The sequence below is a fragment of the Lepisosteus oculatus genome, chromosome 5 (assembly GCF_040954835.1).
Source record: "Lepisosteus oculatus isolate fLepOcu1 chromosome 5, fLepOcu1.hap2, whole genome shotgun sequence".
Classification (NCBI taxonomy): Eukaryota; Metazoa; Chordata; class Actinopteri; order Semionotiformes; family Lepisosteidae; genus Lepisosteus; species Lepisosteus oculatus.
In genome coordinates, this window is record NC_090700.1 from 40,611,291 (window position 1) to 40,637,529 (window position 26,239).

Below are 26,239 nucleotides of genomic sequence, written 5' to 3' on the forward strand. Positions count from 1 at the left end.
GGTTTTCTTGTTCTTCCTGTGCAGTTTCTGTAATAGCCTTACGTGAGAAACGTCCGTGGCCTAATAATAAAATCACACACAAGACACACGGTGTCACACTGACTGGAAACCCACAGCTGATGCACAAACAGCAGAGCTTTTGGAAACGGGGACAAGAGCCACGAACACAGTAACATAAGCTCACTTTCAGAATGACAGGCACATTGCACACACAAATACAGAAACACAAACTCACTCTCCAGATGAGAGGCACACTGATCATTGTGGCAATAAGTCTCGTATTTTTAAAAAACGCGTCGTCTGTATTGTTTGTACTGCTGTATTATGTTTTGCACACACTTTACACACGCTAATTTTCGTTATTGTTGAATCTAGCACAAAGAACGTGTCGGTCCTATTTGAACATAACTGGTGCTCTATACTCATTTTGTTTTTCAGTTGCGTCTACTGTATGTATTTTTTCTTCTTTGCCGACCACAGAATTTCTGTCTTAGTCTGGCTCGCACGTCACTGTTAGCAGAAAAGTCCCAGGTACAGCCGGGATGGTATGTACTGCTGTAACCTCTCGCATCCTGAGTCCCGCCCGAGAGAGCGCGGTGGACGGAGGGCGGCCGCCTCGCTCTTGAAGATCGCGCGTGGTCCTGACCTCACCGAGGTCACGATTTCCCAGCCAGTTTACCTCGGCACAGCGTGTCTTCCCAAGAGAACAGTTTAATATTCACACATCCCCCCTGAACGCACCAAACCGCACTGCTCGGCCATTCAACGGACATCTTATGAATTTATCGCTGAACCCCGCGGACTATCCTGCTAACCCTGCGGGCGGCGGTTACTGATTTCCCTGCGCTTCTCTGGGTCTGATGCTCATCCCAGTATTGCTGTAATAGAGGCCACTGCAGTCCCCCCACAGACTGCATTATAACGCAGGAGTGTAAAGCGCGGAAGACCCTTTGTATCCTGACACTTAAGCAACATTTCAGAAATCCTTATTGATAGTGCGGTCATTTCTGAATCGGCTCCGGAGTACAGCTACGTGAACGGCGGTATCAAATTGGTATATTAATTCCATGCATTTTTAGAGACGTGCAGTACTCCTATCTGCAATGCTGACATACCACGACCAGGTCTGCAGAGCCTACAGAGTGAGAGGAGTTCTGCGCAGTGCGTTCGCCTGCCTTTCTGCATGGGTGCACCATACTTCTAAGACAACCGTCTAAACAAGACAACTAATAAGGAAAATAAAAATATATCAGATTGAGCACTTTGTCCGCATTTATGTTGACAACATACAATCATGAAAAACAAATTAGTTATTTAAAGAGCAGAAATACTTATATAATTGAAATTGAAATTGTTATTGAGCAAAAATAAGACTGTAGTCCAAAATCAGTATTTGGATTGCTTTAAACTTGGCTTTTAAAAATTCAAAAGGTATTCTTTATTATATGTTTTATAAATAGGCTTGGTGTAGTTAGGGGCTTGGCTGGGCCTGAGAATTATTTGAAATATTTCTGCCTGAGTTGAGGCTTGGCTTAGAGACAATGACAGTCAATACAGGGTGTCTGCTTGTCAGGAAAGCCAGCATGCTGCCACAATACAGAGGCAAAGCACAGGCTACAGATCAGCGCAGGTTTACACCTTTCAAAGCACAATTTACAGTAAAGTTTCTTGGCACGCAACGCCTTGCCTTGATTTAAAACACGTGTTTAACAGTTTCCAGTCAGCGCGGGCAGCGGTGTTCAGTCAGCGCAGCCTTGGCGTGCGAGATACCGCGGCCCGTGTGCTCAGGTGACCGGCACGCCGCAGCCCTGGCTGTGGGGGTCTGCGGGCGCGCAGCAGGACCCTGGTCAGCGCTTTGATCCGCAAAGAGCTCGATTTAATCCTCTCGCCCCGCTTCGGGATTATCAAAACAAAGGAACAATCAGCCTCATTATACCGGCCCACGCATGACAGCAACATTTCGATTGGCTGTTGTTGATGAGGAGGAGGAGAGTGACGTCAGCAGCAGCTGTAGTAGCAGTCAGTTTTATCTTAGTTGCAATAGATGCGTAATGTTGTAAATTGCTCAACAGACTGAAAGTCACCTGTTACTCAACAACTGTGATTCAAGGTGAATTGTCAGAAGGTGCTTTGCATTTAGCCCAGGTTTTTCAGGTGCTTACCTTTAGTAACCATGGGTGGAATAGGTATATTTTTCACTTTATTTTATTTTGATTATGTCCCTTCACTTTATTAGTTTTTTGTGACATATACTGTAAACCACAGTGGAACAGCTGTTGTCCTCTAGGTGGGAGCTAGGGGTCCAGAGTGAGTGGTTCTGGACCAGCGCACGGATCGTTCTGCCTGTGACCAGCTGCGTCAGTAATTCTGGGATTTCATGAATGAGTGAGCTCATCCTGACTGAGGTCTTGACAATGGGCTGCAACATATGACACGCATGTGCACGCTCGCTCGCACACACACACACACACCAGGACGCCCCGGGGACTCCACCAGACGGGGTGCCTGAGCCCTGATAAGGGGGCTCTCCTGGTCTCACGTTCACAGAGCTGCCAGGGTGTCTGAAGGAAGGCAGGGTCTCGGGGGGGAGCAGGACCCGTGGCCGTGATTGATGGAGTCTTCTTTTCTCGCTCCGTGGAAGAAGCTGTCTCTGTTGCGCTTGCCCTCAGGCCGGGAGGAAATCTTCCACCTTGGAAGAGTGTCAGAAAGTGTGCTGAGCCCCGCGGGGCCCTAAGAAAGGTCTCTGACTGGATTTCGGGTTTGCGCAAAGGCAACTTGAAATTTCCTTAAGACAGCACTTAAGGGGAACTCCATGCTGCTCCCCTTTTCACCTGGCCTTTCAGCAAGCTTTGTACCTTGAGCCTGAATCTCATTTTCCTGAGGGTTTGGACAGCGTCCAAAAGCAGGAGACTCCTGTGGGCCCCTGCTTCACCCATGGGCCCCCACTTGTCACAGGCTGCTCTCCTGTGGCACTGCTCTCCTGTGGAACCCCAATTTCCCAGGCTGCTCTCCTGTGGAACCCCAATTGTCGCAGGCTGCTCTCCTGTGGAACCCCAAGGAACCCCAATTGTCCCAGGCTGCTCTCCTGTGGACCCCAATTGTCCCAGGTGCTCTCCTGTGGAACCCCAATTGTCCCAGGCTGCTCTCCTGTGGACCCCCAATTGTCCCAGGCTGCTCTTAATTCTTTGTTGACTTAGTGGGAAATCTTTTCCATAGAGGCTTTTGCATGTGTAAATATGCCCATGTTTTCAATGAGTCCCCATAGCTGAGTCCTCAGGTTTCTAGAGCAGTTTGTGATCTGTGGGCTAGAGCCTCCTTTCACTGACTGATAAAGAGAAATGGCACACTCGAACAAGGCAGCCAAACCACACCTGGCCTCTGCATTGTACTGCATTCATGATCAGTGGTATTGGAATGCAGGCCAAATAAATATTCTCATGAATTCCTGTTCTCAGCAGCCTTTCAGTAAACAAGGAAGCAAAAGCTGGAATCGACACACCTCACCTGTGTGCCCACATTGCCAGGTGTGTCCAGACTTGCTGCAGGCTTGTAGGGCGCTCCAGCGCGGTTCCCACAGAGCCTCTCAGCACCTGCCGGCCGCAACCAGATACACAGGTCTGCGCAGTCCCGAGACGCTCCTGTGAGAAACCGCACATCTTCCTGCCTGCTTCAGGCAACGAACAGGGAAGAGCAGTTGAGCAGGGCTGGAGGCTGGCGAGTCTGGACAGAGGTGTCTGGGGGCAAAGGGCTGGAGTGGGGAGCACTGGTGGGGCCCACGAGGCCTCTGCACCCAGGAACGTGCCAGATCACCAGCAAGCTCTGGAGCCTAAAGAGATCAAAGTCTGGCAGGTGCTGAGCGCTGAGAGGACTCAGGTTTCATATTTAGACAGGCAGGGCAGCCAGAGGCAAACAATATTCTGGTGCTGTGTTTCCGGCACTCAGAAACCTGAACCCTTATCTCAGAGTGTGTATCTGCAATGAGGTGAAGGGGAAGTCACTGCGTACACTTGCAGTTTGTCATATCTGTGCTGTGGTTTCGTAGCGGTAATGATAGGGTCTCAGCACCATCGAGACAACAGTCAACGTCAGTCATTCAATACCCTTACGCCTCATTGTGCTCAGGGATTAAGCCATGAACAGCCACACGCGACTTCATGTTTTTAGACTTATCACGAGTGCCGTTTTCAACTAGGTCAACTAAACTGAAAAAAAAATAAGACCAGCTCAGAGCAGGTTTCTTATACCCAATGACTTCCTGCCAAAACAGGAAAGAAAACATCTTCTTAAGCGAAGAATTCATGAGCTCGTGAGCACAGCAGAGGTTCGTGTGGCCTGAGTAATCACCTTCTATGCACCGGGCTGTGAAGGGTGGGCCACACCCAGGTGCTCTCTACACCAAACCCCTCGTGTCTGAAAGGACAGCAGAGATGGGCAGCTCTGGCCTTCAAGGGCAGCAGGTGAAACTGGACTGGTTATTTAATAGGTCTGATCACCTGGGGCAGCCCACTGCTGCTCTTGAAGGCCTTGGGGCAGCTCTGCTCAGCTCTGTGGTCCCGGGAACCCTGCTCTTCAGTGAGCAAGAGACTGCAGAGAGAGCACAGCATTCCCATCGAGAGCACACTGTGGAGGAGGCATCGCAGACATCGGAAATCAGACAGCAACACCTGGAGATCTCAGTGACCTTTTTATTAGGAGGAACTCAGATTGCAGCAGTGGACATTTGCTCTTTGAGGATGCAATTGTTGTTTTCAGCAGCTCAAGATTTACTTGACAGCAATTTGAAGCAATTGACAGCTTCAAATTGCCTGTAAAAACAGTAAAAGTTTAAAATGTTAACATCTGGAATTGTAAAGTGAAGCGTTCAAATGAATCAAATCAAAATTTCAATTAAAGGACCGATTAGACAACTGAGAGCTCAGAAGCCATTGCAGAGCACAGCGAGCCCTGAGGAGACTCTGCAGCTGGAGGGGATCAGCCAGCGTTTTTCTGTGCAGGAGAAACCGCAGGGGGAGAGTGTAGCGCAGCCAGTCCAGACTAATGTGCTTGTCTGTGGGCGGTGAGACCCGGCCCAAACCCACTGAACACAGACAGAACACGCCAGCTCCACACAGACAGGCACCAACCCAGGACCCTGGAGCTGCAGGCAGCAGGCAGGACAGTGGGCCATCCATATGAGCTACAGCACGGAAAAATAAAAACGGACATTAAAGAAAGAAATGAAATTCAGCATTAGAGCGATGCTGCCCCCTGGTGGGAAGCCGGCGCAAGTGCACCCATCACGTTTCCTAGACGGAATCAGAATATTGCTCATAAATTTCGTTTTATACATTTCCTATCTGTGGAGGCAAGTAACATATAACCAATATAAAAAAATAAGAAGTAGAGATTTTTATCAGCTGATGTCGTTAAACGTGCACAGTTACATAGAAAATGAGTCCGACTTATAATTTACTGGAAGCTTAACTTTGTTTACTCTGCGTAATATATATATATATTTACATATATACAACTAGAGGCGGACCGACAGAGTCCTTGTTTTACACTACCACCCCAAATCTGTCCAGTGATGAACGTTACCAGGGTAGCCTGCTCCCCTCCCCACCCCTCTCCCATTTCCCAGCTCGCCCTTCATTCCGCCGGCATCACCGCGGGCCGCGGGGTGACGTCACGGGGTCCCTAGTCGTGTTTGGCGCTGAGATTGATCATCTGTACGTCCTCGTAGGGGGCTTCGTCCCTCTGAAACACAGCGGCAGAGAGCAGGCTAGAGACGCGTCTGTTACCCGTACCAAGCTTCAGATACGAGACCTATCTAGTGATAATAAAATATTAATACCATTGAATTTCTACAGCATTTTAATCACAATGGGCCCCAGAACCATTTACATTTTAATGTCCAGAAAGTTCTGTTAAAGAAATGAGGAAGGACCAATTGACCAAGTAATAAGCAGGTGTCACCTATGCTTTGTTGTTATAATTATTAGTAGTAGAATTATTATTATTATTAAGGAGAAGGACACGAGAGACGTACCTTTTCTTTCCCGGTTCTCCCTGTAACAGAAAGAGACAAGAAGCCGTGCTGGGTTAGAGAGCGCCGGACACGGACACTGTCAGTATCTGTGCAGCCGGTGCTCGGAGAGGCGAGCGGGACTCACGTTTAGCGTACAGGCTGCTGGACAGAGAGCTGAGCAGCAGGGCGGCCAGCAGCGCCCAGCGCAGGATGTCCCACACCGGCACCTCACCTGCGCGACAGGACAGGACGGCCGCGTCAGAGGCGAGCTCTGGGAAGGGCTCCGCCCGCACACATTCCCAACAACTGGTAGATTCTAATGCTGTTTAATGCACGGTAAATCGAAGGATATTGTAAAAATCCTCCAATCTCTTGGCTTCGCTTTCAGTCTTCCGTAGGTCGGAATCCTCAGAAATATTTTTAGCAACATCATAGCTGCGCAGCATCTGAATGTGAAGTGTGAAGTGAGTGTGAAGAGAACAGGTCTGACTCGTGTACGTGTTTTATGCATGTGGCGTTTGTACGACTGTGCGGGCACGAGTGCCTCCAGGGTCTCACCGTCGGAGAAGTCCGCCTCGCCCAGCTTGACCATGGTGTTGTCGGGGTTCAGCACGCCGCACCAGTAGCGCCCCTCGCCCTCGGGCAGCTGCGCGATGGACACGGTGAACTTGTTCTGGTCCCGCAGCACGCGGATGGTCACCTGCCCGCCGTACAGGCTCTCCTCCGCGCTGGACACCGCGAAGCCCGAGCAGCACTGCGTGGTGTTCTGCTTGCACCAGACCTTGGGTTTCTCCCGGTCTGCCTCCCCGAACCGACACTCCATCTCCTGGGGGAACAGCGCCACCTCGACCCCGACCCCTGCGGGCAGACAGCGAGGATGGGCGCCGCATCAGGCAGAGACAGTGGGGACACAGACTGCAGGGGGACTGGAGGCGGTTCGGCGCACGGCGCGAGTCCGTGTCCGTGTCCAGGCACAGGCGGCTGGCTCTTCAGATGAAAAATGCCCTACCTCTGATGGGCGTGCAAAGGGAGAGCGGCACTGGTCTCCGAGCTGGCAACATCGATTCTTAAATCATTATTCCAAACACCGTTATCTCACAAACCACTCGTCTTGCTTGTCTAAAGCGCCAAAAAAAGGTTCAGCGCGAAAAAGACGAACCATCTGTAAACCGCGCTGTGAACTCAGAAGAGCCATTTTTATCACTTCGCACTGTGAGAAGTTTAATACAATATTTCTTTTTCCATTTTTACAACATAAAAGTATCTTTAAGTGAGCGACAGACGACGAGACAGAGTTTTTGTATAACTTTAGACCCCGGTACAGAAATATCTTTTGCAACTGAAACTAAAGGCCTGAAAACGGCTCTTATTTAACAATTCGAGGTTTATCGTCTGACATAATAATGAACTGTTAATGATTTTTAATAAAAGGCTAACAAAGAAATTATAAAACAACAATAAGACAATACTATGATGAATTAAATTACATAAATGAAAAATCACGATAGCAATAATAACATTTCTCAGCACCACCACAAGTATAAATATAAATTGCTGTTCTACATATTTTTTATCATTTACATTTCATTTACTATTCGAACATTCATAACATCTTGGATAAAAGTATGTTAAAACCAGTACAAACAAAACAGTAGTGATAAGATTATAACCACCTTTTTCTGAAATGTTAACGTTTATGAAAACCCAGTAGTTCCGCTAATAGCACAGTATTGAAGACATTCTAGAAAAATAGAAAAATATAACCATGATACACAATTTCGAATTCTGTTGTTATTAGACTATTTAATGACCCCATTCGCTCTTGCGCTGGGTTATGGTTTACTTTTCTTTAGTTCTCGATATACACACTTAGCAGAAGTACACACTTCATCATGCCCTGAAAAGGTCATCGTCAGGACACTGTGCGCTTTCTTGTTGCTAACAGTAATCATACACTTTCAAATATTAGAAATGAATATCAGATCACATTTTTGAAGTGATTTTAGCATCAATATAGTCTAACTGGAATTGACAATTCATAACGATAACATCAAATCAATAATTACAAACCATTACACGACACATTTTCTTTTGCAATAATATGCAGTACACTAAACGTGATTTTTGTGTAGATTAATTTAGGAATCATATTATCTGAAATTTGTAAATGATTTAACTTTTATAGGTGGTACTTAAGTGATTATAAAAGATGTATCTAGTTTTACTTTTGCAACCCATTAATTGCACAATATTTGATACTTTAGATTAACACCATTTTTAATTTTCAAGTTAATAAGTAATGAGATTATTGCTACTAATAAACCTCGTTATGTATAAATGTATCTGCATTCAATACAAAGTCGTAAGATTTCTAGTGTCTTTACCTGTAATTGTCAGCACTAGAGCGGTGGTCCAAAAGCCCATTTTATTCGTCTTTAATTCTGTTGAATTCCGAACCCCTGATGCGCTCAGCTCAGCTTCTCCACAGCGAGGCAGAATGTTGGGGATCTGCGAAGCCTCTGGTCTCAGCGTTTGGTTTACAGGAAACAGGTGACCACAGCTCTGACAGAAAAGTATCTGTCCCGCTCTGGGCAGTGCAAAGCTCTAGACTGAAACGGCCCCCCCGCACCCGTCCGCAGCAGGAACGCGCTACCCGGACAGACAGAAAGACGGGGCCGGAGGGCGGGGCGAGCCGAACTGGCCCACTCGCAGGAAGAGGTGCAAAGCCCAGCTCCCCGGCTCTGGAGCCACGTGGTCTGCGGTCGGCCCGCGGTCGGACCTATTTAAGGACAGTCAGGAAGCGACAGGAAGTTTTTCTCTGCGTTTATTGCTCCGATTACTCTAAGACCTCGGGAACTGTATCCCCAGCCCCCGGAGCTACGGGTTTGTGGTGAAACCTTTTTATGATTAAAACAGGGATAAAGAACTCCTGTCCTGAAGGGCTACAGGTCCTGTGGTGTTCTTGATATCTCACTGAGATAGCTGTTCCAGTGACACCACGTGTTTTGTAGTCTTTAATTTGTTAACTGAAAAGCCCTTTGACAGCACCTGTAAAGCCCTGGAGGAGAGGAGGCTCTGTCTATCACTGCCCACTGAAGAAGGCAGACCCGTAGAGAGTACAGAATTGTATCGGAATTGTATGGATTATTTTAACACTTAAAGGTCCTGTGCTGTTTCTGCTGTAGAGTGACTTGGAGATTCTGCTGGACGGGGTGAAATTGGCACAGTGCCTGGGCCTGACCACGCGGCAGTAGAGCAGTGTCTCTTGTTGTGGTGAGAGCATGCAGCCGTGACCAGGGGACTTTCTGGAGAGTTTATTTGTCCGAGCACGCCCACAGGCTCCTATACGAATTCAATGTCGCTGTAGTGGATGTTGGCACTGGCTTCGGGCTCCTCCCCTGCGGCAGCACCCCCTGGAGCCCGCGAGGACCACCTGGCGCCCTCCTTCACCGCCGTGTAAATCACCCTGTGGTCCGGCCTCTGCCCCGCCTGCGGCACAGGAGACAGGAGCTGGTCAGGCAGCACACAGGACAACCTTCTCCCAGACAGCTGGAGCACTGGAGGAGCACGCCGGTGGATCAAGAGGTAACGACGACAGAAAGCGTTCAGCACAGCCCGAAGACGGCAAGAACGCTCCTGTCAGTCTCTCAGGACCACGGCCCAGCTTCTGCAGTCATCTGTGCGTTTACCTGATCGACCCATCATGTGCAGAACAGATGTCAAAACGCCTCCAATAAAGCTCAGAAATCAGAGGAAGCGTGCGGTGATGAGCTGTGTGATTACCTCATGCTGCTGTGAGACCCCAGTGCCCATACAGAACTCTGATACGTAACTTGTTATCAGGGAGAGGCCATCGGCTGCCAGCAATCCGGACATTTGTAGCTCAGCAGGAAAGGTCAAGGTTTCCAGGAGATGATTTGGGGGTTAATCAGGGGGTGATCAGTGGTGGGGGGGATTGGGAGGAAACCTGGTCGCCACACTATGAAGTCAGAACCTACCTCGTCCCCTGATTGGCTGTCCCCCGCAAGCTCCTCCCCCAGCGGCAGGACTCCTGTGGGATGACATCATCATTACCTGCTGAGATCTGGATCTGTCAGAGCACTTGTGGATTTGCAGATAGCGAACATAGGTGGCTATGCAAAACACTTTAGAAGGCAAAGGCACAACAAGAATATAATAAGTACTACACTACAACATAATATTAATTTTAATTCTTTACATTTATATAGCACTTTTCATCACAAGTGCTTTATATATAGGAGCATACAAATACCTGATGAATATATTACATGTTCTGTACGTGCCACACATATCCTGCTTGTTATGTTCCTCTGCATAAGCAGACCTACCATGTCCCTGGCACAGCTCTCTCACCTGAGCTCGCTGCCTTCCTGCGCTGGCACAGGAACTTCACCAGGAACACTATGCCAACCAGGAGCAGCAGCACGCCCAGCATGCAGAAGGGCAAGATGTACTCCAGAGGGGCGTCCAGGCTGTAGGAACACAAGTGTCTCTGAGCATCGCTCACCGCCTGAGGCTGCACACAGCTACTCCACAAGACAGTTTAAATCTGCGTCCCCTTCTAAGATTTAATCAATTCCACAGCACTTACCTCAATAAATTACAATTAACTGTACTGAGCAGAAGATTTAAATATATGTATTTACCGTGCATGGCGCTCCTTGGAACCTGCACACAACAGAGACAGAAGGGAAAACAGCAGTGATTAATAAGAGAGACCACATGTACTGCACAAACCACATGATGACTGTCTGTGTCTGACGAGGGGACCACAGCACCTGAGATCACACAACTGGGCTGTTTACCCTCTCCCCATTCTGGACAGCCCTGTGTCCTCTCCGCCTGACAGGACAGTGTCCTCAGTGAACAGTCCCAACTTGAGCCCCTTTCTCATCCTGCAGATCCATTCTACAATATCAGGATCTCAGTAATTCCACAATTACTATAAATGTCTGGAGCCTTTGATTGTACAATCAAAGATTGTGACAGATCATATTATCCATCTTAGGTGATTTCTGTTTAAGTCGTTTTTAGTGTGTTAGATTCCTGCATCAGCTGGGTCTGTTCATTCTGCTCGTTTTTACTGTGAGCTTTTGAGAGCTCACTGTCTTGAGTCTAGGCCACTTTTCAAATTAACAATAATATTTCCTATGAATGTGATAAACACAAAGTCTGAGACAAGAAAGCAGAAAAGAAGAAAAACATACACATAAGCAGAATCACAGGAACACAGATTCATCTGTCACATGTACTTTCTGTTCTTGGCACATGGCTCTCAGGCTTCCTGTGGTCAGGTCACATGACTCCAGTTTCCTGCCCCATTTGCGCAGCTACTGCACTAAAGACTGCAGCCTGCTTCTGCACTGCGCAACTGACCCTGCCACCCGCAGTGCCCCACCACAGACTGTGTGCACCTAGAGCAATAGGGGGGCACTGGCATGGACACATCTTCGACTCTGAAGAGCAGCCAAGAGCTTCTTTTAAATGGGGTGACTTTAGCAAAGACAGGTGCTTGCAAAATGGCAAAAAGCAAATGATTTGTGTTGTAGGTAAACCTGAGAGCTCTATATCTGAGGTGCTGTAGAGATGATCATTACATTTATTCAGTTGTGGACAACAGTTTGACGCCTTTCAGTCTGAACCAGCGCCATGGCTAGCTCATTATTTAAATAAATATTGCTAATTAAACTGTACTCACTGCACAAGGACACCTGATCTGAAGTTTATGGGACACTAATTCACCCTAACTAGTACCGTAGAGATTCCAAATGACTTAAGTGAACAAATATCAACAGGTTACACTGAACCCTATTTCTGTGGCTTCCTGGATGCCTATACACAGCAGCGCCTCCCGCTGGGCGAGGTGGGAGTGGCGATATTACCCAGAAGCAGCCTGCGCTAGTCTGGCTCAGGCCCCACCTTCGACGATGTCCAGCTTGGTGTAGGCCATGATGTCCAGGAGGTGATTCCTCTCGATGCCACACCAGTAATCCGTGGGGTCCGTTAGCGACAGGCTATTAATGATGACAGTTATGCGCCCGTTTTCTTTATCGTCCTGCACTTGCACATCCGCCCCTGCGCCATCCTCGTCGGCGTACGCTACAACCTGGCAGCTGTTCCTGTAGTAGCCCTGGCACCAGTACTTGCGATGGCTGAAGTAGTACTCGTTGCTGTAGGAGTAGGACAGCTCTGTCCTCCGCCCAGTGTAGACTGTGAGGCGCTCGGGCCCAGTGAGGGAAGACACAGCTGAAGAGCCAAAAACAAGGTGAATGAGAAATCCCGGTCTGCTCTCATTGCAGCCTTTCTTTGAGTTTTACAATGTGCAGCAGATCAACTATTTTTTTCTGATTTAGGAAATTGAGGACAAAATGTAATTTGCACTTTTCCTTTGACTAATTGAACCATTTAGAAGAGTGAGTCTGTTCACACATTTCAATGCTTCTGTCTTTCAGTCCCCACTGGGCTGACAGTCTGTTATCTCATTCTGATTTCATCACCAGACAGGTCATTATTTGACAGGCTGTCAGAATGTGGTACAATTTTATTACAAACATTTTCACACAAATAAAATTCAATATTTAAAAACATTTTAGCACCCGAAGAAGGCTCCTCGGCCGAACCGTTGTGTTTTTTTCTTCTTTTTTCAGCATGGAATAAACCTATTACTTGTTCCTTTACAGCTTACGCATGCTGACACAGCTACCAATCTGAACTACTTCAAATCTGAAAAATGTCTCATAAGTTCTGTACATATTGTTTTGAGATGTTTTATACATATAAAAAGACACCAAGTTTCAAAGACTTTGTTATTAGTCCCCCACTGAAAAAACCCTTTTTGTATTGCATAATTTTGTAAGAATTTGCACTTTTTCTTGGACAAATCAAACCGTCTAGAAGAGTGAATCTGTTCGCACATTTCAGTACTTCTGTCTTTCAACGTTACCCGTCCTTTCACAAATTCAGTCCTGATGCCCATTTAGCCTAACTGGTGAGCTAAAGCACGATGATGGTGTTTCCAACTGGGATTTCAACCCCTCACCCCCTCGCCACACCCAGGCTCGGCTCAGGCAGTCTCGTCTTGGGACACAGTGTCTCCCGCTCTAGCCTGCCAGCTGACGTGGTCTTACCTGTGGTGAGGAAGAGGAGTACGAGCAGTGTTCCCCTCATGATGACGACCGGAGACAACTGCAACAACAGTCGTGCTGGAGAAATGGAGTCACTCCTTCCTGTGGCTTTCGGCCAGCCTACCATGAAGTGAAACTGTAATCCAGCACGACCCAAACCACTTCCCCAGAGAGCTGTCTGCCATGGCCAGGTTTCACAACATAGCTGGAAACAAGCCTTGGGGAAAATCCTCACTTCTTCATTTCCAGTCTGATGCTGTGCAAACAGGAGCATGTTGGAAGAGTGAAGCACACCCTGGGGTTTCAGCCTTAGCTTTCTTGGGGCTCTGGAAGAAGTGGGGTAGAGCCCTCCACTTTAGAACCGCCCTGTCTGCTGCCCCTGTCGCGGCATTCTTGGGCCCTCGTTGTCATGGTGACACGCCATGGCTGAACTCCATCAGAACTAGGCCAGTTCAACACCAGCCGGGCACCCCAGTCAGGGGACGAGAACCCAGTTAATCCTAGTGGGTGCTTGTGCAGCTGAGGCTCCCTGGTCCCTGGTCTCCTTACAGCTCAGTGTCCTCATTCTTCTGTGCTCCCAGTTGCCAGCAGTTGCATCACCCTGCAACTCACAGCTGGCAGCCCACTGAAGCTCAGCAGGCGTACGCCTGGTCAGTACCTGCATGGGAGACCTCCTGGGAAAAACTAAGGCTGCCGGTGGAAGTGGTGTTAGTGGGGCCAGCAGGGGGCGCTCACCCTGCGGTCTGTGTGGGTCCTAATGCCCCAGTGTAGTGATGGGGACACTATACTGTAAAAAGGCACCGTCTTTCAGATGAGACGTAAAACTGAGGTCCTGACCCTGTGTGGTCATTAAGAATTCCAGGGCGTTTCTCGAAAAGAGTAGGGCTGTAACCTCGGTGACCTGGACAAATTTGGCCCTTATCAATCATGCCCCCTAATAATCCCTGTCTATGAAACAGCTTCATTACTCTGCTCTCCTCCCCACTGAGAGCTGGTGTGTGGTGAGCGTTCTGGCGCACTATGGCTGCCGTCGCATCATCCAGGTGGGGCTGCACGCTGGTGGTGGTGGAGGAGTGTCCCCATTACCTGTAAAGTGCTCTGAGTGGAGTGTCCAGAAAAGCGCTATATAAGAGTAAGCAATTATGATGATTTTTATTTGTTCTCCAGAGCAGAGTGGGATGGGATCTGTGCCGCCCCCTCTCCTGCCCAGCCTCGTCCTCTGCCCTCTCACTGCCCTGTCACTATCACAGCTGCTGGGGCCCACAGGGAGCCACAGGGAGCTGCAGGGAGCCACAGGGAGGGCTAGTCCAGCCCTGAGAGGCTTTTAATCTTTCTCATGTCTGCACCTGCGCACTGAGGTGAAGGTGTAGATCTGAAACAATCACAATGTGAAGGATCTCTCTCCCTCATTAGCCCCCTGTCTGCTTCCTTCTCTAACTCTCTCATTCAAAGTGCTTAGCTGGCAGGACTAATTAATAGCAAAGTATCGCCAAAACTTTCACATCTTAAAACCTTATTTTAACGATTGCTGTTAAGCACGGAAGACCACATCTGGCTGTATATATTCATCCCGCCGCCAGGAGGCGCCAGGCGTCTTTCCCTGCAGCGAAAGATCGCTCGCTCGAACTGGGCTGCTCTTGCCTCTGCGGTTGTGGCGTCAGCCGGTCTTCCTGCTCAGTGTGCTGCTGGTTGCGGTTTGAGAGGCTGTAGAGCGTCAGCACTCGTCGCGCTGAGCCTAGCAGACACAGCTCATCGCAGGGGACCGGGAAGAGAACCGAGGGGCGGCAGAATGGTGCTGGATCTGGACCTATTCCGCACGGACAAAGGCGGAAACCCGGAGACCGTGCGAGAAACTCAGGCGAAGCGGTTCAAAGATGTCACGCTCGTGGATAAGCTGGTGGAAGCGGACAAAGAATGGAGGAAATGTGGGTTGGAAAAGAAGTTGTTGTATTTATTACAAAATAAGATAAATAATGCTACTTCGAGGTCTGCTGAGAGCGAATCGCTTCTTGGCAAATAATCACTGTGCGTGAGCAGGTGCCTTATAGTTTATTGCAGACATTTGAGTCAGATAGCGCTGAATAGGCTGATCTGAATGGGGATCGGTCTCAAGGCAGGTACGGTTTAGAGAAACGTAAACTTGAGTGAAGTCTTTTAGACGTCATGCTTTTTCATACTGCTTGTCACGTCCACTCGTGTCAAACCCGAGCTTTTCGCAGTGCCGAGCCGGGCCGCTGCTGACAGCTGAGCGCGGCGTGGGTGAAGGAGGAGGGGCTGAGCAGGCAGGGCTAGACCGCGCGGCGTGGAATCGCCCATCCACGACGAGCTGATGCAATCGTGCCGCAACAGCGTGGACCTGGGGCAGGGTGTGGGCGCTGTGCAGCTGCCGTGTCATCGGCGTGTCGTGCGGGCAGCGGCGCTGCTCTGTCGCGATGTGCTCTCGGCAGATCAGTCACAACAAGCGGTCAAGGCTTCGCAGTTTAAACTGCTGGTGCAGTCGGCGCCATCCGGGGCTTTCTCCCCACGCACTGAGGTTCCTACAGCTGCCTCTGCTGGCAGTTAAGGACGTGGAGTCGAAACGAGGGGGCAATTAAAATGAACAGAGGAAAAGTATTCACCCTCTTCCACGATGTCACATTGCGTCGCATTACAAATAAACAGTACACATGGATATCTTGGATCAGAACTGGATTGCTCGAATTAAACGCGCTTATTGGTGTTAAGAAATGTCAGGAAAAACGGCAAAACAAAACAGAAAAATTTGTTGAGTGCATAAATACTCAGCTACTCGAGTCAGTTGTTGGTGGTTGACTTTATTAAACCACCCCAGTATGCCATGTGTTCTAGCACATTGTCCTGTGGAAGAGTAGATTTTCATCCCAGCTTAAAGTCTTTAGCTGCCCGAAGCAGGTTTCCCTCAGTCTTGACAGTTTCCAAGTCTCCGCTGATGAGAAGCCACCCCATGCTAGGGGTGGTATTGACTGGGTCATGTGCTATTTTGGGTTCCTGTTGTATAAACACTTTGCATTTAGACCATAAAGTTCCAATTATGTCTTGCCTGACCACAAACCCTTTTGCCACATGTTGGCAGTACCTCTTAAATACCTTATTGCAACTCCATGTGGGATTTGAGATGGGTTTCCACTCTGCTGGACAGGCTGGCTTTGTTGGGTGACCTGCTTATTATTGACTGGTGCACATTTTCTCCCATCTGAGCTCTGTAGCTCTTTCAGAGACACTGGGCCTGGTGGTGGCATCCCTCACCTGGCTGCCCCTTGTCTGGCTGCGCAGTCTGGAGAGACAGTGTGGCCCAGACAGTGTCTGGGTGGTACGTGGTTCTTAACAATCAATTTCATTGTGTTCAAAGGGATATTTCATATCTGTGAAAATTGATATACCCTTTCCCTGTTTTGTGTTCTTCTATGACTTCATCCCTCCACTGTTTTGGAAGCTCCTTGGTCTTCATGGTTGAATCTTTGCTTAATCTTCACTACCTGACTGAGGGTCCGTACTGATACAGTTATTCTGAAATCTTGTGGACCACTAATTGCGCACAGACAGTCGACTGTAGGTTTGCCATAGGAAAGCGGGGGAATGCTTGTAAAATTAACATTGTAGTTTTTAATTTGTCTTCAGACGTTTTGCTGGCATTTAATTTTCTAACCTATAAAGGTATTTAATTGGAATATTCATGTTTTGATTGAAATAGTTGCCATGTTAAAAAATGTGCACACTTTGTTCGGGATTCCACAGAATTGGTCATTGCTTGCAAGGCACTGTCCATGTCTGCTAGCCCTGTTCCCCTCGCCACCCGTCCCGGGGGACCATGCTGTCAGTCTTTCTGGTTCATTAACTACTGCATCAGTTCGCACTTTGAACTCACCTGAGCTGCGACCGCAGGACAGGGCAGCGCCTGCGAGCTGCTTGCTCGGGGTAACGAGTGACGCCTGTCTGCTCTCCTCTGCAGGCCGGTTCCAGGCTGACAACCTCAACAAGCTGAAGAACCTGTGCAGCAAGACCATCGGGGACAAGATGAAGGTGAGGCCGCAGGCAGCCGGGGGACAGCAGCGGTGTGGATGCACTGGACCTGTGTGCCTGTGGTCCAGGAAAAAAACATTCTGCCTGCAGCCTGAGCTGCATCGTGACCAGGCGCGCGCCGCGGTAGGGGCCCCGCGTGGCCCGGCGCGCACCACGGTAGGGGCCCCGCGTGGCCCGGCGCGCGCCGCGGTAGGGGCCCCGCGTGACCGGGCGCGCGCCACGGTAGGGGCCCCGCGTGACCGTGTGTTTTTCTGTCTTTGCAGAAGAAGGAGCCAGTTGGCGATGACGACTCTTTCCCTGAGGAGGTGCAGAACCTTGAGGCCCTGACGGCAGAGCTCCTGGCGGTAAGTGGGCCTCCTGTCCCAGCGACACAACTCAGCGTCTCTGCGGACATTGAGCTGGAGCGGCGCCAGTGCCTACAGTCCTCAGCTCAAGAGCTCCAAGCAAAACAAAAAACCCAGTGACCGTGTTCAGAGAGTTTTCACAACTGTTTATCCGTTATCCTGCAGGGACTCGTCTGCTGTCCACCAACTTTAAGCTTTCTTGCTCTAAGCAAGACCATCTTGTCATTTGAACTGTTTTGGCACAGGTTAGGATTTGTGCAGATTTAAAATATCTTGTCTTGTCTTAATTTAACTGACTCTACTCAGAAAAACTCTCATCTAAGTATCCAGTGTCCTGGAGGTCCTGCTGCTATCAGGGATGGGCACTGTATAGGCCTGTCCTGCACTACTCACACCTTCTGAAATTCGTGAACTAAGGATGTAAGGCCATGAGGATGTGTGCAGGCTCATGGTGTGTGGTGTATGAATACAGTGTGATTTAAGCCCAGTCACTAGCCTGTGTCAGTGAGAAGTGAGCTGAACTGAAAGCTCATGTTTCTGAATCAAACCCCTGTCTCCCTCTCCACTGGTCCCGCACTGGCGTGACCGCAGTCTTCTGATAACTCTCCTGTTGACTGATCAGCCCCTCTCGCCCCTCCTGCGCAGGGCCTGACGGTGACGCAGATTAAGAAGGTGCGTGTCCTGGTGGACGAGGCGATCGCGAAGGGCGACGCCTCGCGGCTGCAGCTGGAGGCCGAGCGCTTCGAGTACCTGCGGGAGATCGGCAACCTCCTGCATCCCAGCGTCCCCATCAGCAACGACGAGGTGAGGGGCGGCTCACTGCCGCCGGCACTCTTCCACAGCTGGAGATGGGAGAGCTGGACCACTCCGTACAGAGACTGGGAGATCAGGCATGGCAGTGTCTGTCAGACAGAGAGCTGGGAGCAGCTGCTATAGCAGTGTATTCTGCCTGCTGAGCCTTGAGTTGAGATGCATGGCTAGGCTGCAGAATCCCCATGCTGGCATAGTGGAGACAGTTTTCCTAAGACTCTGTGCTATTAAAACTGTGGCACTTCATTTCTGGTGCACCGCCGGGTCTGTAGACACTGAAGTCAGTGCATCTTTATTTGGCTCTTGATTTTTAAAACTGGGTCTCTTGCTGCGTGGCGTGCTGTACCTCCTTCATAATAAGTGCTCTCCTTCATAATAAACAATTGATGCCCTCAGTCTAGGGTGGATCAGCACTGCATGCTTTTAAAATCAGCAGAGTTTGAGCTGTGGTATGAACCACTACTGGGGCTCTGCTCAGAGCTTTGGACCTGTGAGTCACTGAGGGAAATGTTTAAGTCTTGTTTTGCATGAAATAGTACCTCAATATCTCGTTATCTGCTACCAACGACGTCTTTTGACAGTCTTCAAAAATTGCTTCACCAGAAGAAAAAACTGTTAGTAGTTTAGCAGAGGCTCCTTTCCAGCCACGCTGACAGAGGCACGGCGATGACTGAGGCACGTGTGCTGTCCCGTCAGGGCAGCGGAGGGACTCGCTCACAATCTGTTCCTCTCTGCCCTCCCCTGTCCGGTCTCTCTCTGCTCCCAGGACGCAGATAACAAGGTGGAGCGGACGTGGGGGGACTGCTCGGTGCAGAAGAAGTACTCCCATGTGGATCTCGTGGTGATGGTGGACGGGTTCGAGGGGGAGAAGGGGGCCGTGGTGGCCGGGAGCCGAGGCTACTTCCTCAAGGTAAGAGCACAGCCTGTCCGCTGGTGCCCCTCGGGTCAGCAAAACCAGCAGGCCGCAGTCCTGTAACGGGCCTCCTGACCGCAGCTCTCGCAGGTACCCCTCACTCGTGCTATTGAAAGTGCCCGGAAGTGTACAGTTCACTCACTGGCCACAGATAACCACATCCAGCAACGCAGTGAACCTCCTGGGCGCAGGAGACTGCAGCTGCCATTTCTCCTGCCCTGTAATTTGTGTTGTCTGTGCCAAACCCAACTCTGTAAGGAAATGACTACTGGATTAGTAATAATGCAGCTGCTTAGGTAATATTGCATGCTACAAGCAGCGATGAGCAGCAGGAAATGTGGCAGTAGGTAAATACTGTACCAGCTGCAGTGTAACTGGACTGTGCCTGCACAGATATCTCTGTGCTCGTAGTGGACTATCACGCAAGCTCAGACCTGCGAGTGTTTGCTGCTATTCTGCCTTTGTCCTGCAGGGGCCGCTGGTGTTCCTGGAGCAGGCCCTGATCAGCTACGCACTGCGGATACTTCACAGCAAGGGCTACACGCCGCTGTACACACCCTTCTTCATGAAGAAAGAGGTCATGCAGGAGGTGGCGCAGCTCAGCCAGTTCGACGAGGAGCTCTACAAGGTACGTGCTAACCCGTCTCCCTGTGGTCCACGGGTTAGCAGCTCCACTGCCTTACTGATCTGGATCTCAAATACTGGTTTATTATCTCCTACGACAGGAGCATTTGAAATACACTTGATCGTACGTACATCCCCTTTGGCATTGCTCTGCTCATTCACTTAAATGCCAGCCTGATCCATAAGCCTTCCAGATAGGGAATATCCAGAACTCGGGAGATATGGGGTTTGGGTCTGCCATGCAGTGGGGCTGCCACATGTCTCTACGGGAGCTGCATTCCAGTGGCAGATTCAGTAGGTCCCCTTCATTCCCTAGCATGAAGAGTGCTGCGTAATAGCGAGCAGTTAGGCTGAGTTTGCATCATTAAAATAAGATCTGCAGAAGAATCATCCTGCATATTGTCTGTGCTTGTCGAACTAAGCTGTGACCTCTGGCATTAATGGCACTCTACTTACAATCTTTAGGATCTGTGCTCATGAAAATCCCATTGAGGTCAGACAAGAGTATGTGTCTGATAAACCAGATATGTACCCCACTTAGGTAGTAATCACCTGAGCTTATATGGCATGATGTGAACTGTTCAGAGGTTCAGACCCATTGCTTTGGTAAAGCTCCTTCAATGTAGAGGCTCAGTTGCAGCTTTTGGGTGTTATTGAAAACTCAGAACAGTTTGCATTGATCAGATTTGCACATGATTGTGTCCCTGCGCTGGTAAGCTGCGCAGTTGAGGAGGGCTCTGTGCGTGACTGTGTCCCTGTGCTGGTAAGCTGCGGAGTTGAGGAGGGCTCTGCGCGTGACTGTGTCCCTGTGCTGGTTAGATGTGCGCAGTTGAGGAGGGCTCTGCGCATGACTGTGTCCCTGCGCTGGTTAGATGTGCGCAGTTGAGGAGGACTCTGCGCGTGACTGTGTCCCTGCACTGGTTAGATGTGCGCAGTTGAGGAGGGCTCTGCGCGTGACTGTGTCCCTGCACTGGTTAGATGTGCGCAGTTGAGGAGGGCTCTGCGCGTGACTGTGTCCTTGTGATCAGGTGATCGGGAAGGGTAGCGAGAAGGCAGATGACAACACGATGGACGAGAAGTATCTGATCGCCACCTCGGAGCAGCCCATCGCCGCCTTCCTGCGTGACGAGTGGCTGAAGCCCGAGGACCTGCCGCTGCGGTACGCCGGCATCTCCACCTGCTTCCGGCAGGAGGTCGGCTCACACGGCCGCGACACGCGCGGCATCTTCCGTGTGCACCAGTTCGAGAAGGTCAGCCCCTCGGCCTGCTCCCCCTCCCTCAGTCTTCCTCACGCCATCTCTCCTTCTCACTCATGAGAAGTGCTTCCAGAGTCACGGCAGTGTCATTCCCAGCGCTGTACAGTGACCAGGGCGATGCTGACCTCTTCTCCTGCTCACCTTGCCTTCGTTTGCCATCATATCCCAGCGGACTGGAACGCGGAATGCCTCAGCCGAAGAGCTGAAACACTCTCGCCCTTTCTTCCAGATCGAGCAGTTCGTCTACGCCTCTCCGCACGACAACAAGTCCTGGGAGATGTTTGAGGAGATGATCGGGACGGCGGAGGAGTTCTACCAGTCCCTGGGCATCCCCTACCGCATCGTCAACATCGTCTCTGGTCTGTCCGGCCGAAGCGCACTGGGGGGGCAGCTGAGGAACCCCTTTCCTTTCGGAAATTTATTTGGAATTTAATTGCTTCATCGAGCCCCTTGTGTGAAATAGGCAGTCAGTTTGCCTGTGTTCTCTAGTTGCAGTGAAACCAGCAGTACTGGAGTTACCCCACTCTGCTGTAGCTCAGAGCCAGGAGTCCTGATTCAGTGCCTTTCTGCTCTGATGGGCTTTTACTCAGAGAGCTCTTTCTGAAACGGACTAGAGCTTAGCTGTACAACTGACCGTCCGTTCATTTTGCCAAGAGCCTCAGTACGGTTCCAGAACAAGAAGAGACCTTCTGATATGTCTAGCTCATTCAGTTGCTAACCGCTAACTGTTCTGAGCATATTGTCCATCTTGAATGAGAACTAGGGCTTCAGCTGCAGTAACATGACTGGAGCTTGTTCCTGACACAGCTTGTTCCACAACCTTTTTAGCAAAGTGCCTCCTATTCTTGTTTTGAATCCACTTCCATGGAGCCTCCACTTTAAACAGTGTTTCACTGTTGATTCAGAAGTCCACTGAGTGCATGTTGTTGGACTGATTTCTGAGCAGCAGTGTCTTTTCTGCAGCGTGGGGACCAGTAATGTCCACAGTGCTCCGAGTCCGTTCTTGCTAACCCATTGCTCAGTTCTATCATCTCTGCCCTTGATCCAGCTTGCACCGTCTTGACTGTGTGCCCTGCTGCAGGGCTGTGTGAGCGGTGATGCTGTCTGACCCGCGTGTGTCCCTCCTGTCCCCTCAGGCTCCCTGAACCACGCCGCCAGTAAAAAGCTGGATCTGGAAGCCTGGTTCCCCGGATCGTCGGCATTCCGGGAGCTGGTGTCTTGTTCCAACTGCACTGACTACCAGGCCCGCCGGCTTCGCATCCGCTACGGGCAGACCAAGAAGATGATGGACAAGGTGATGCCTCCTGGACTCGGCTGTAGTAATAAGAGAAATGAATCACAGCAGCAACCTGGTTTTCCTTGGGGGGCCTCCAACCTCCGACGCGATCAGGCCGCAGCGTGGTAATGCTGTTTTCAAAACGGCTAGGCCCCTGCAGCAGGAGGAATCTGAACAGGAGAGTTGTCGAGCTCAGCCTTCATTCTCTTCAAGCTTTCATTCTCCTAACCTCACGGTTGATTAATGGAAAAAAAACAGTATTAGTTCTGTCCGTGTCTGAAGAGAAAGCATCCTCAGAGGAGAACAGGATGGGGAGAATCTCATCCTTACTGTTGTTTTATTCACTTTTGATTTATTTATTATCTTGTTTACAAGTAAAACATACAGAGGATATTTCAGTTTTCTTTTATCGCTTCATTTAGTTTACCATTGCACTTTTTTAGAACTGTGTACATTGTGGCAGCCAAGAAGATGGAGTGTTAAATACATAAATATATAGGTTTGGTCAAATCTGTATTGGATTGGTCATTATAAAAGGATAAAATATTAGTCTACACAGAAATACTACTCAATTTTCTTTAAGAAAGTGCAGTCAAGTCTTAATAGGAATATAAGTTTTATCCAGGTTAAATGGCAGGCAGAAAGTTTTAGCAAATACTTTTGAGAGAAAACGTTATCTTTCCATTATAGAAATCTCATTTACAAAGTTCACTTTTCAGCTGGAGTTTCTTGAATCAGCGGTTTTCTACTCATTGATGTTGTCCTGGTAGCTAGAAGACTTCTGTGTATATATCTGTCCCTCGGTGGTGTTTTGACAGAGCTGGGGCCTTCCCCAGCGGGCCCTGACTCTCTCTCTCGCGCTCTCCTCCTGCAGACGGAGTTCGTCCACATGCTCAATGCCACCATGTGTGCCACCACGCGTGCCATCTGCGCCATCCTGGAGAACTACCAGACCGAGGAGGGCATCATCATCCCAGAGAAGCTCCGCGAATTCATGCCACCAGGTGAGAACTGTGGGGCTTCCAGTTCTCCACTAGATGTAGCACTGTCCCGTGTGGGAGTACTAGAGACATCCTTCTCATGAAAGTGAAGTAGGGCCGCCAGCCTGAGTTTGAGTGGCATCTGAGAAGAACTGTTCATTCTGTGGCTGTGCATGAGGTCTGAGTGGCAGGTCCAGATCCTTACATTTTGGGTGAACCGTTAGTGATTGGAGGGTTGGCTAGATATGTCCATGTCTAAGCCTGTTTGAGCGTACAGTCCTGGGAGGGTTTGACAAACCTCAGCGCTTCTGTACACCTGCCGATGCTAATATTGAGTGGGGTCTGACAGGTGTGTGTGTGTGAGGGGGATGGGAGCTCTGATGGCCGTGTGTGTGTGAGTAAGGGAGTGGGCTCTGACGGCCATTTGTGTGTGTGTGTGAGAGAGAGAGTGGGCTCTGTTGGCTGTGTGTATGTATGAGTGGGCTCTGACGGGTGTGTGTGTGTGTGAGGGGGATGGGAGCTCTGACGGCCGTGTGTGTGTGTGTGAGTAAGGGAGTGGGCTCAGACGGCCGTTTGTGTGTGTGTGAGAGAGAGAGTGGGCTCTGTTGGCTGTGTGTATGTATGAGTGGGCTCTGACGGTGTGTGTGTGTGTGTGTGTGTGTGTGTGTGTGTGAGAGTGAGAGTGGGCTCTGACAGCCATGTGTGTCTCTGTGTGTGTGAGAGAGAGGGTGGGCTCTGTTGGCTGTGTGTATGTATGAGTGGGCTCTGACAGCCGTGTGTGTGATAGAGAGTGGGATCTGATGGCCATGTGTGAGTGTGTGTGTGTTTGTGTGTGTGTGAGAGTGAGAGAGAGTGGGCTCTGACAGCCGTGTGTGTGTGAGAGAGACTTGGATCTGATGGCCATGCTCTGTGTCTGTGTCCAGGCATGAACGAGATGATCAAGTTCGTGAAGGCCGCTCCCATCGACCAGGAGCCATCCAAGAAACAGAAGAAACAGCAGGAGGCCGGGAAAAAGAAGCAGCAGGGCTCAGTGGACCAGGCCCTCCAGAACCAAGTCGAGAACATGTCTGTTAACGATTCCTAAACACCCTAAACGCCCCACCCTCTCCTCTCCCCCCGCCACAGTCTGAGTCCCCAGGAAAACTACACCTCAAGGTCTTTTCACATGTATTCACAACTACAGCCAACTGCATGTTCCACAGATGCCTGGTCACACCACTCAGGCTTAAAATCTCAGGAAAAGAAAACGCAGCATATAGCAATGCTTGAGTTTGAGCCTTTCTGCGTGTGGTCAGGGCAGGTGAGAACTGTGCTTTGTAGATGTGCCGTTACAGCAGTGCTTGTAGATATGCGCAGGCTCATTTCATAGGTGCGCGGTTTTGTTTCCATCACATGTGACAAGAACTTCTGGTAGTGCCTGTCACAGGCCCCCTGCCGTTACAGGAACATCACATTCTCCCCCGAGGCTTGGGCGCCAAGGCCTGTGAGCCACGGGTTTCTCTGCACCCTGCTGAGAGAGCAGGGAGCTGCGCTGTAGTGCTCTGTGCTGTACTTCCTCAGGCACCCCATGCAAGACACGTACGGCCTGTTCCCCTCTAGTTTAATTAGTAAATGAGTTGTTTCCAATGCAAATCAAGAACACACTTTCCGACTGGGCGCAGGCAAGTGCAGAACAGAATGCCTTTGCATCCTGCCTCAGGTGCCGCGGTGCCATGCCTTCTGCCTCGGGCGCCTTGGGGCCAAATGCTTGTAGCCCCGTGTGCTCACAGGGGAGCCCAGCTCCAGTCCCGCGGGGCTGCAGGATCTGTCCTTCCTACTTCAGCTCTTGGTTGATCATGCATTCGAACAGGAAAGCCCTGCAAGGTTTTCACATTGTGTAGATGGTTTAACAGAGGAGATTTGAAGTGCCTCATCTGAGGGGGGTCTGGAGGTGACACGGTTAATTCAGTTAAGTGAGAACAGCCTGAAGGGAGTGAGGAGTTGGAGGAGCCTGCAGCCCTTGTTGGGGGACAAGAGGCAGAATTAAGTTTGAAGTTTGACCCCCCCTGTTTTAGAGAAACACAGTGACGGTAGCAGGAATTCACTGTCCAGAAACTGAGCCTCTTGTGTTTCTTTTAATCGTGGATCAGAGGGAACACTCTGTGAACACACTGCATGTGAGTCCTGCAGGGTCTCCCCCTGACTGCTGTCCCATCATGCTTCTCATTTGTCTGCACCAGTGACCAGAGAAAAGGGACTACTGATTGTTGCATTGGTGTTGTACAGTACAATAAATTACCTTGTCAAAACCACAGCAGTGCTTCAGTGTTTTTACTGGCTTTTTGTGGGCTTGTTTCATCCATTACTATTCCTGACAGCAAGTGGCATAGTAACAGAAACTAGGGGAGGATTCATGATTTTATATTATATACAGTGCTTTTGTAGCCTTCAGTAACAAGGTTTTTAGGTGTAACAGGGAAAGTAGAAGGTTAAGCTTTATATGTTTTATATTATACCTTAGGTGGGTAGCTGCGTCAGCATGCATAGTCTGCAAAACAACAATAGGTGTATTCCATGCTGAAAAGAGAAGAGAGAAAACAACATTTTGGCTGTGAAGTCTTCTTCAAGTGTGCTCACGCCTGAAGAAGGCTTCACAGCCTAAGCGTTGTGTTTTCCATATTATGCCTTAGTTTTTTAAAAAGTGCCTCCCTCCTGTTCCTAACAGGTGCAACCAATTTTCAATTATGCCAGTAGGTGGCGATGTTACTTCGCTTTTGGGTTTTCCTTCGGGCTCCAGGCTGAGTAACGGGAAAGGATTCTTATAAATGTATTCCTAATTGAACTTTCCAGGCAGGTGCACTCAGCAC

The 26,239-nt window shown here is 49.7% G+C and overlaps 3 protein-coding genes across 5 annotated transcripts; 1 reads left to right on the forward strand and 2 right to left on the reverse strand.

Annotated features, from left to right (window-relative positions):
• Positions 1-4,671: 4,671 nt before the first annotated feature.
• Positions 4,672-8,477, reverse strand: LOC138239221 (uncharacterized). 3 transcript variants are annotated; one of them, XR_011189691.1, is made up of 6 exons: positions 8,392-8,477; positions 6,566-6,865; positions 6,153-6,239; positions 6,029-6,048; positions 5,578-5,736; positions 4,672-5,176 (listed from the first exon to the last, which is right to left on the reverse strand). XR_011189691.1 is itself a non-coding variant. In XM_069190443.1 (6 exons), exons 1-5 carry the CDS (start codon positions 8,429-8,431, stop codon positions 5,677-5,679), a joined length of 507 nt encoding a protein of 168 aa, XP_069046544.1. In that variant the 5' UTR covers positions 8,432-8,477; the 3' UTR covers positions 4,672-5,176; positions 5,647-5,676. The 3 variants fall into 3 exon arrangements, 2 of the variants coding, with proteins under 2 accessions (XP_069046544.1, XP_069046543.1); XM_069190443.1 differs by having other exon boundaries at positions 5,647-5,736; XM_069190442.1 differs by having other exon boundaries at positions 4,672-5,736.
• An 869-nt stretch (positions 8,478-9,346) lies between these two features.
• Positions 9,347-13,249, reverse strand: LOC102682158 (transmembrane domain-containing protein TMIGD3-like). Its single transcript, XM_006628598.3, has 6 exons — positions 13,156-13,249; positions 11,948-12,274; positions 10,675-10,696; positions 10,382-10,500; positions 10,006-10,058; positions 9,347-9,496 (listed from the first exon to the last, which is right to left on the reverse strand). Exons 1-6 carry the CDS (start codon positions 13,193-13,195, stop codon positions 9,350-9,352), a joined length of 708 nt encoding a protein of 235 aa, XP_006628661.1. The 5' UTR covers positions 13,196-13,249; the 3' UTR covers positions 9,347-9,349.
• A 1,558-nt stretch (positions 13,250-14,807) lies between these two features.
• Positions 14,808-25,686, forward strand: sars1 (seryl-tRNA synthetase 1). Its single transcript, XM_069190444.1, has 11 exons — positions 14,808-15,077; positions 17,120-17,190; positions 17,454-17,534; positions 18,180-18,338; positions 19,111-19,254; positions 19,730-19,885; positions 20,910-21,131; positions 21,367-21,496; positions 22,274-22,431; positions 23,288-23,417; positions 24,317-25,686. Exons 1-11 carry the CDS (start codon positions 14,942-14,944, stop codon positions 24,475-24,477), a joined length of 1,548 nt encoding a protein of 515 aa, XP_069046545.1. The 5' UTR covers positions 14,808-14,941; the 3' UTR covers positions 24,478-25,686.
• The last annotated feature ends 553 nt before the right edge of the window (positions 25,687-26,239 follow it).

What these genes read in the sequence shown, in the direction of transcription:
- sars1 (XM_069190444.1), top strand. Translation starts at nt 14,942, where the DNA reads ATGGTGCTGGATCTGGACCTATTCCGCACGGACAAAGGCGGAAACCCG. An exon ending in TCCCCATCAGCAACGACGAG is followed by an intron (nt 18,339 to 19,110) that starts GTGAGGGGCGGC and finishes CTCTGCTCCCAG; the next exon opens with GACGCAGATAACAAGGTGGA. An exon ending in CCGCGAATTCATGCCACCAG is followed by an intron (nt 23,418 to 24,316) that starts GTGAGAACTGTG and finishes GTCTGTGTCCAG; the next exon opens with GCATGAACGAGATGATCAAG.
- LOC138239221 (XM_069190443.1), bottom strand. Translation starts at nt 8,431, where the DNA reads ATGGGCTTTTGGACCACCGCTCTAGTGCTGACAATTACAG. An exon ending in CGAGGCGGACTTCTCCGACG is followed by an intron (nt 6,240 to 6,565) that starts GTGAGACCCTGG and finishes CCTGTCGCGCAG; the next exon opens with GTGAGGTGCCGGTGTGGGAC. An exon ending in GGAGAACCGGGAAAGAAAAG is followed by an intron (nt 5,737 to 6,028) that starts GTACGTCTCTCG and finishes GCTGTGTTTCAG; the next exon opens with AGGGACGAAGCCCCCTACGA.
- LOC102682158 (XM_006628598.3), bottom strand. Translation starts at nt 13,195, where the DNA reads ATGAGGGGAACACTGCTCGTACTCCTCTTCCTCACCACAG. An exon ending in CAAGCTGGACATCGTCGAAG is followed by an intron (nt 10,697 to 11,947) that starts GTGGGGCCTGAG and finishes TGTTGTGTGCAG; the next exon opens with GTTCCAAGGAGCGCCATGCA. An exon ending in TCCAAGGAGCGCCATGCACG is followed by an intron (nt 10,501 to 10,674) that starts GTAAATACATAT and finishes GTGTTCCTACAG; the next exon opens with CCTGGACGCCCCTCTGGAGT.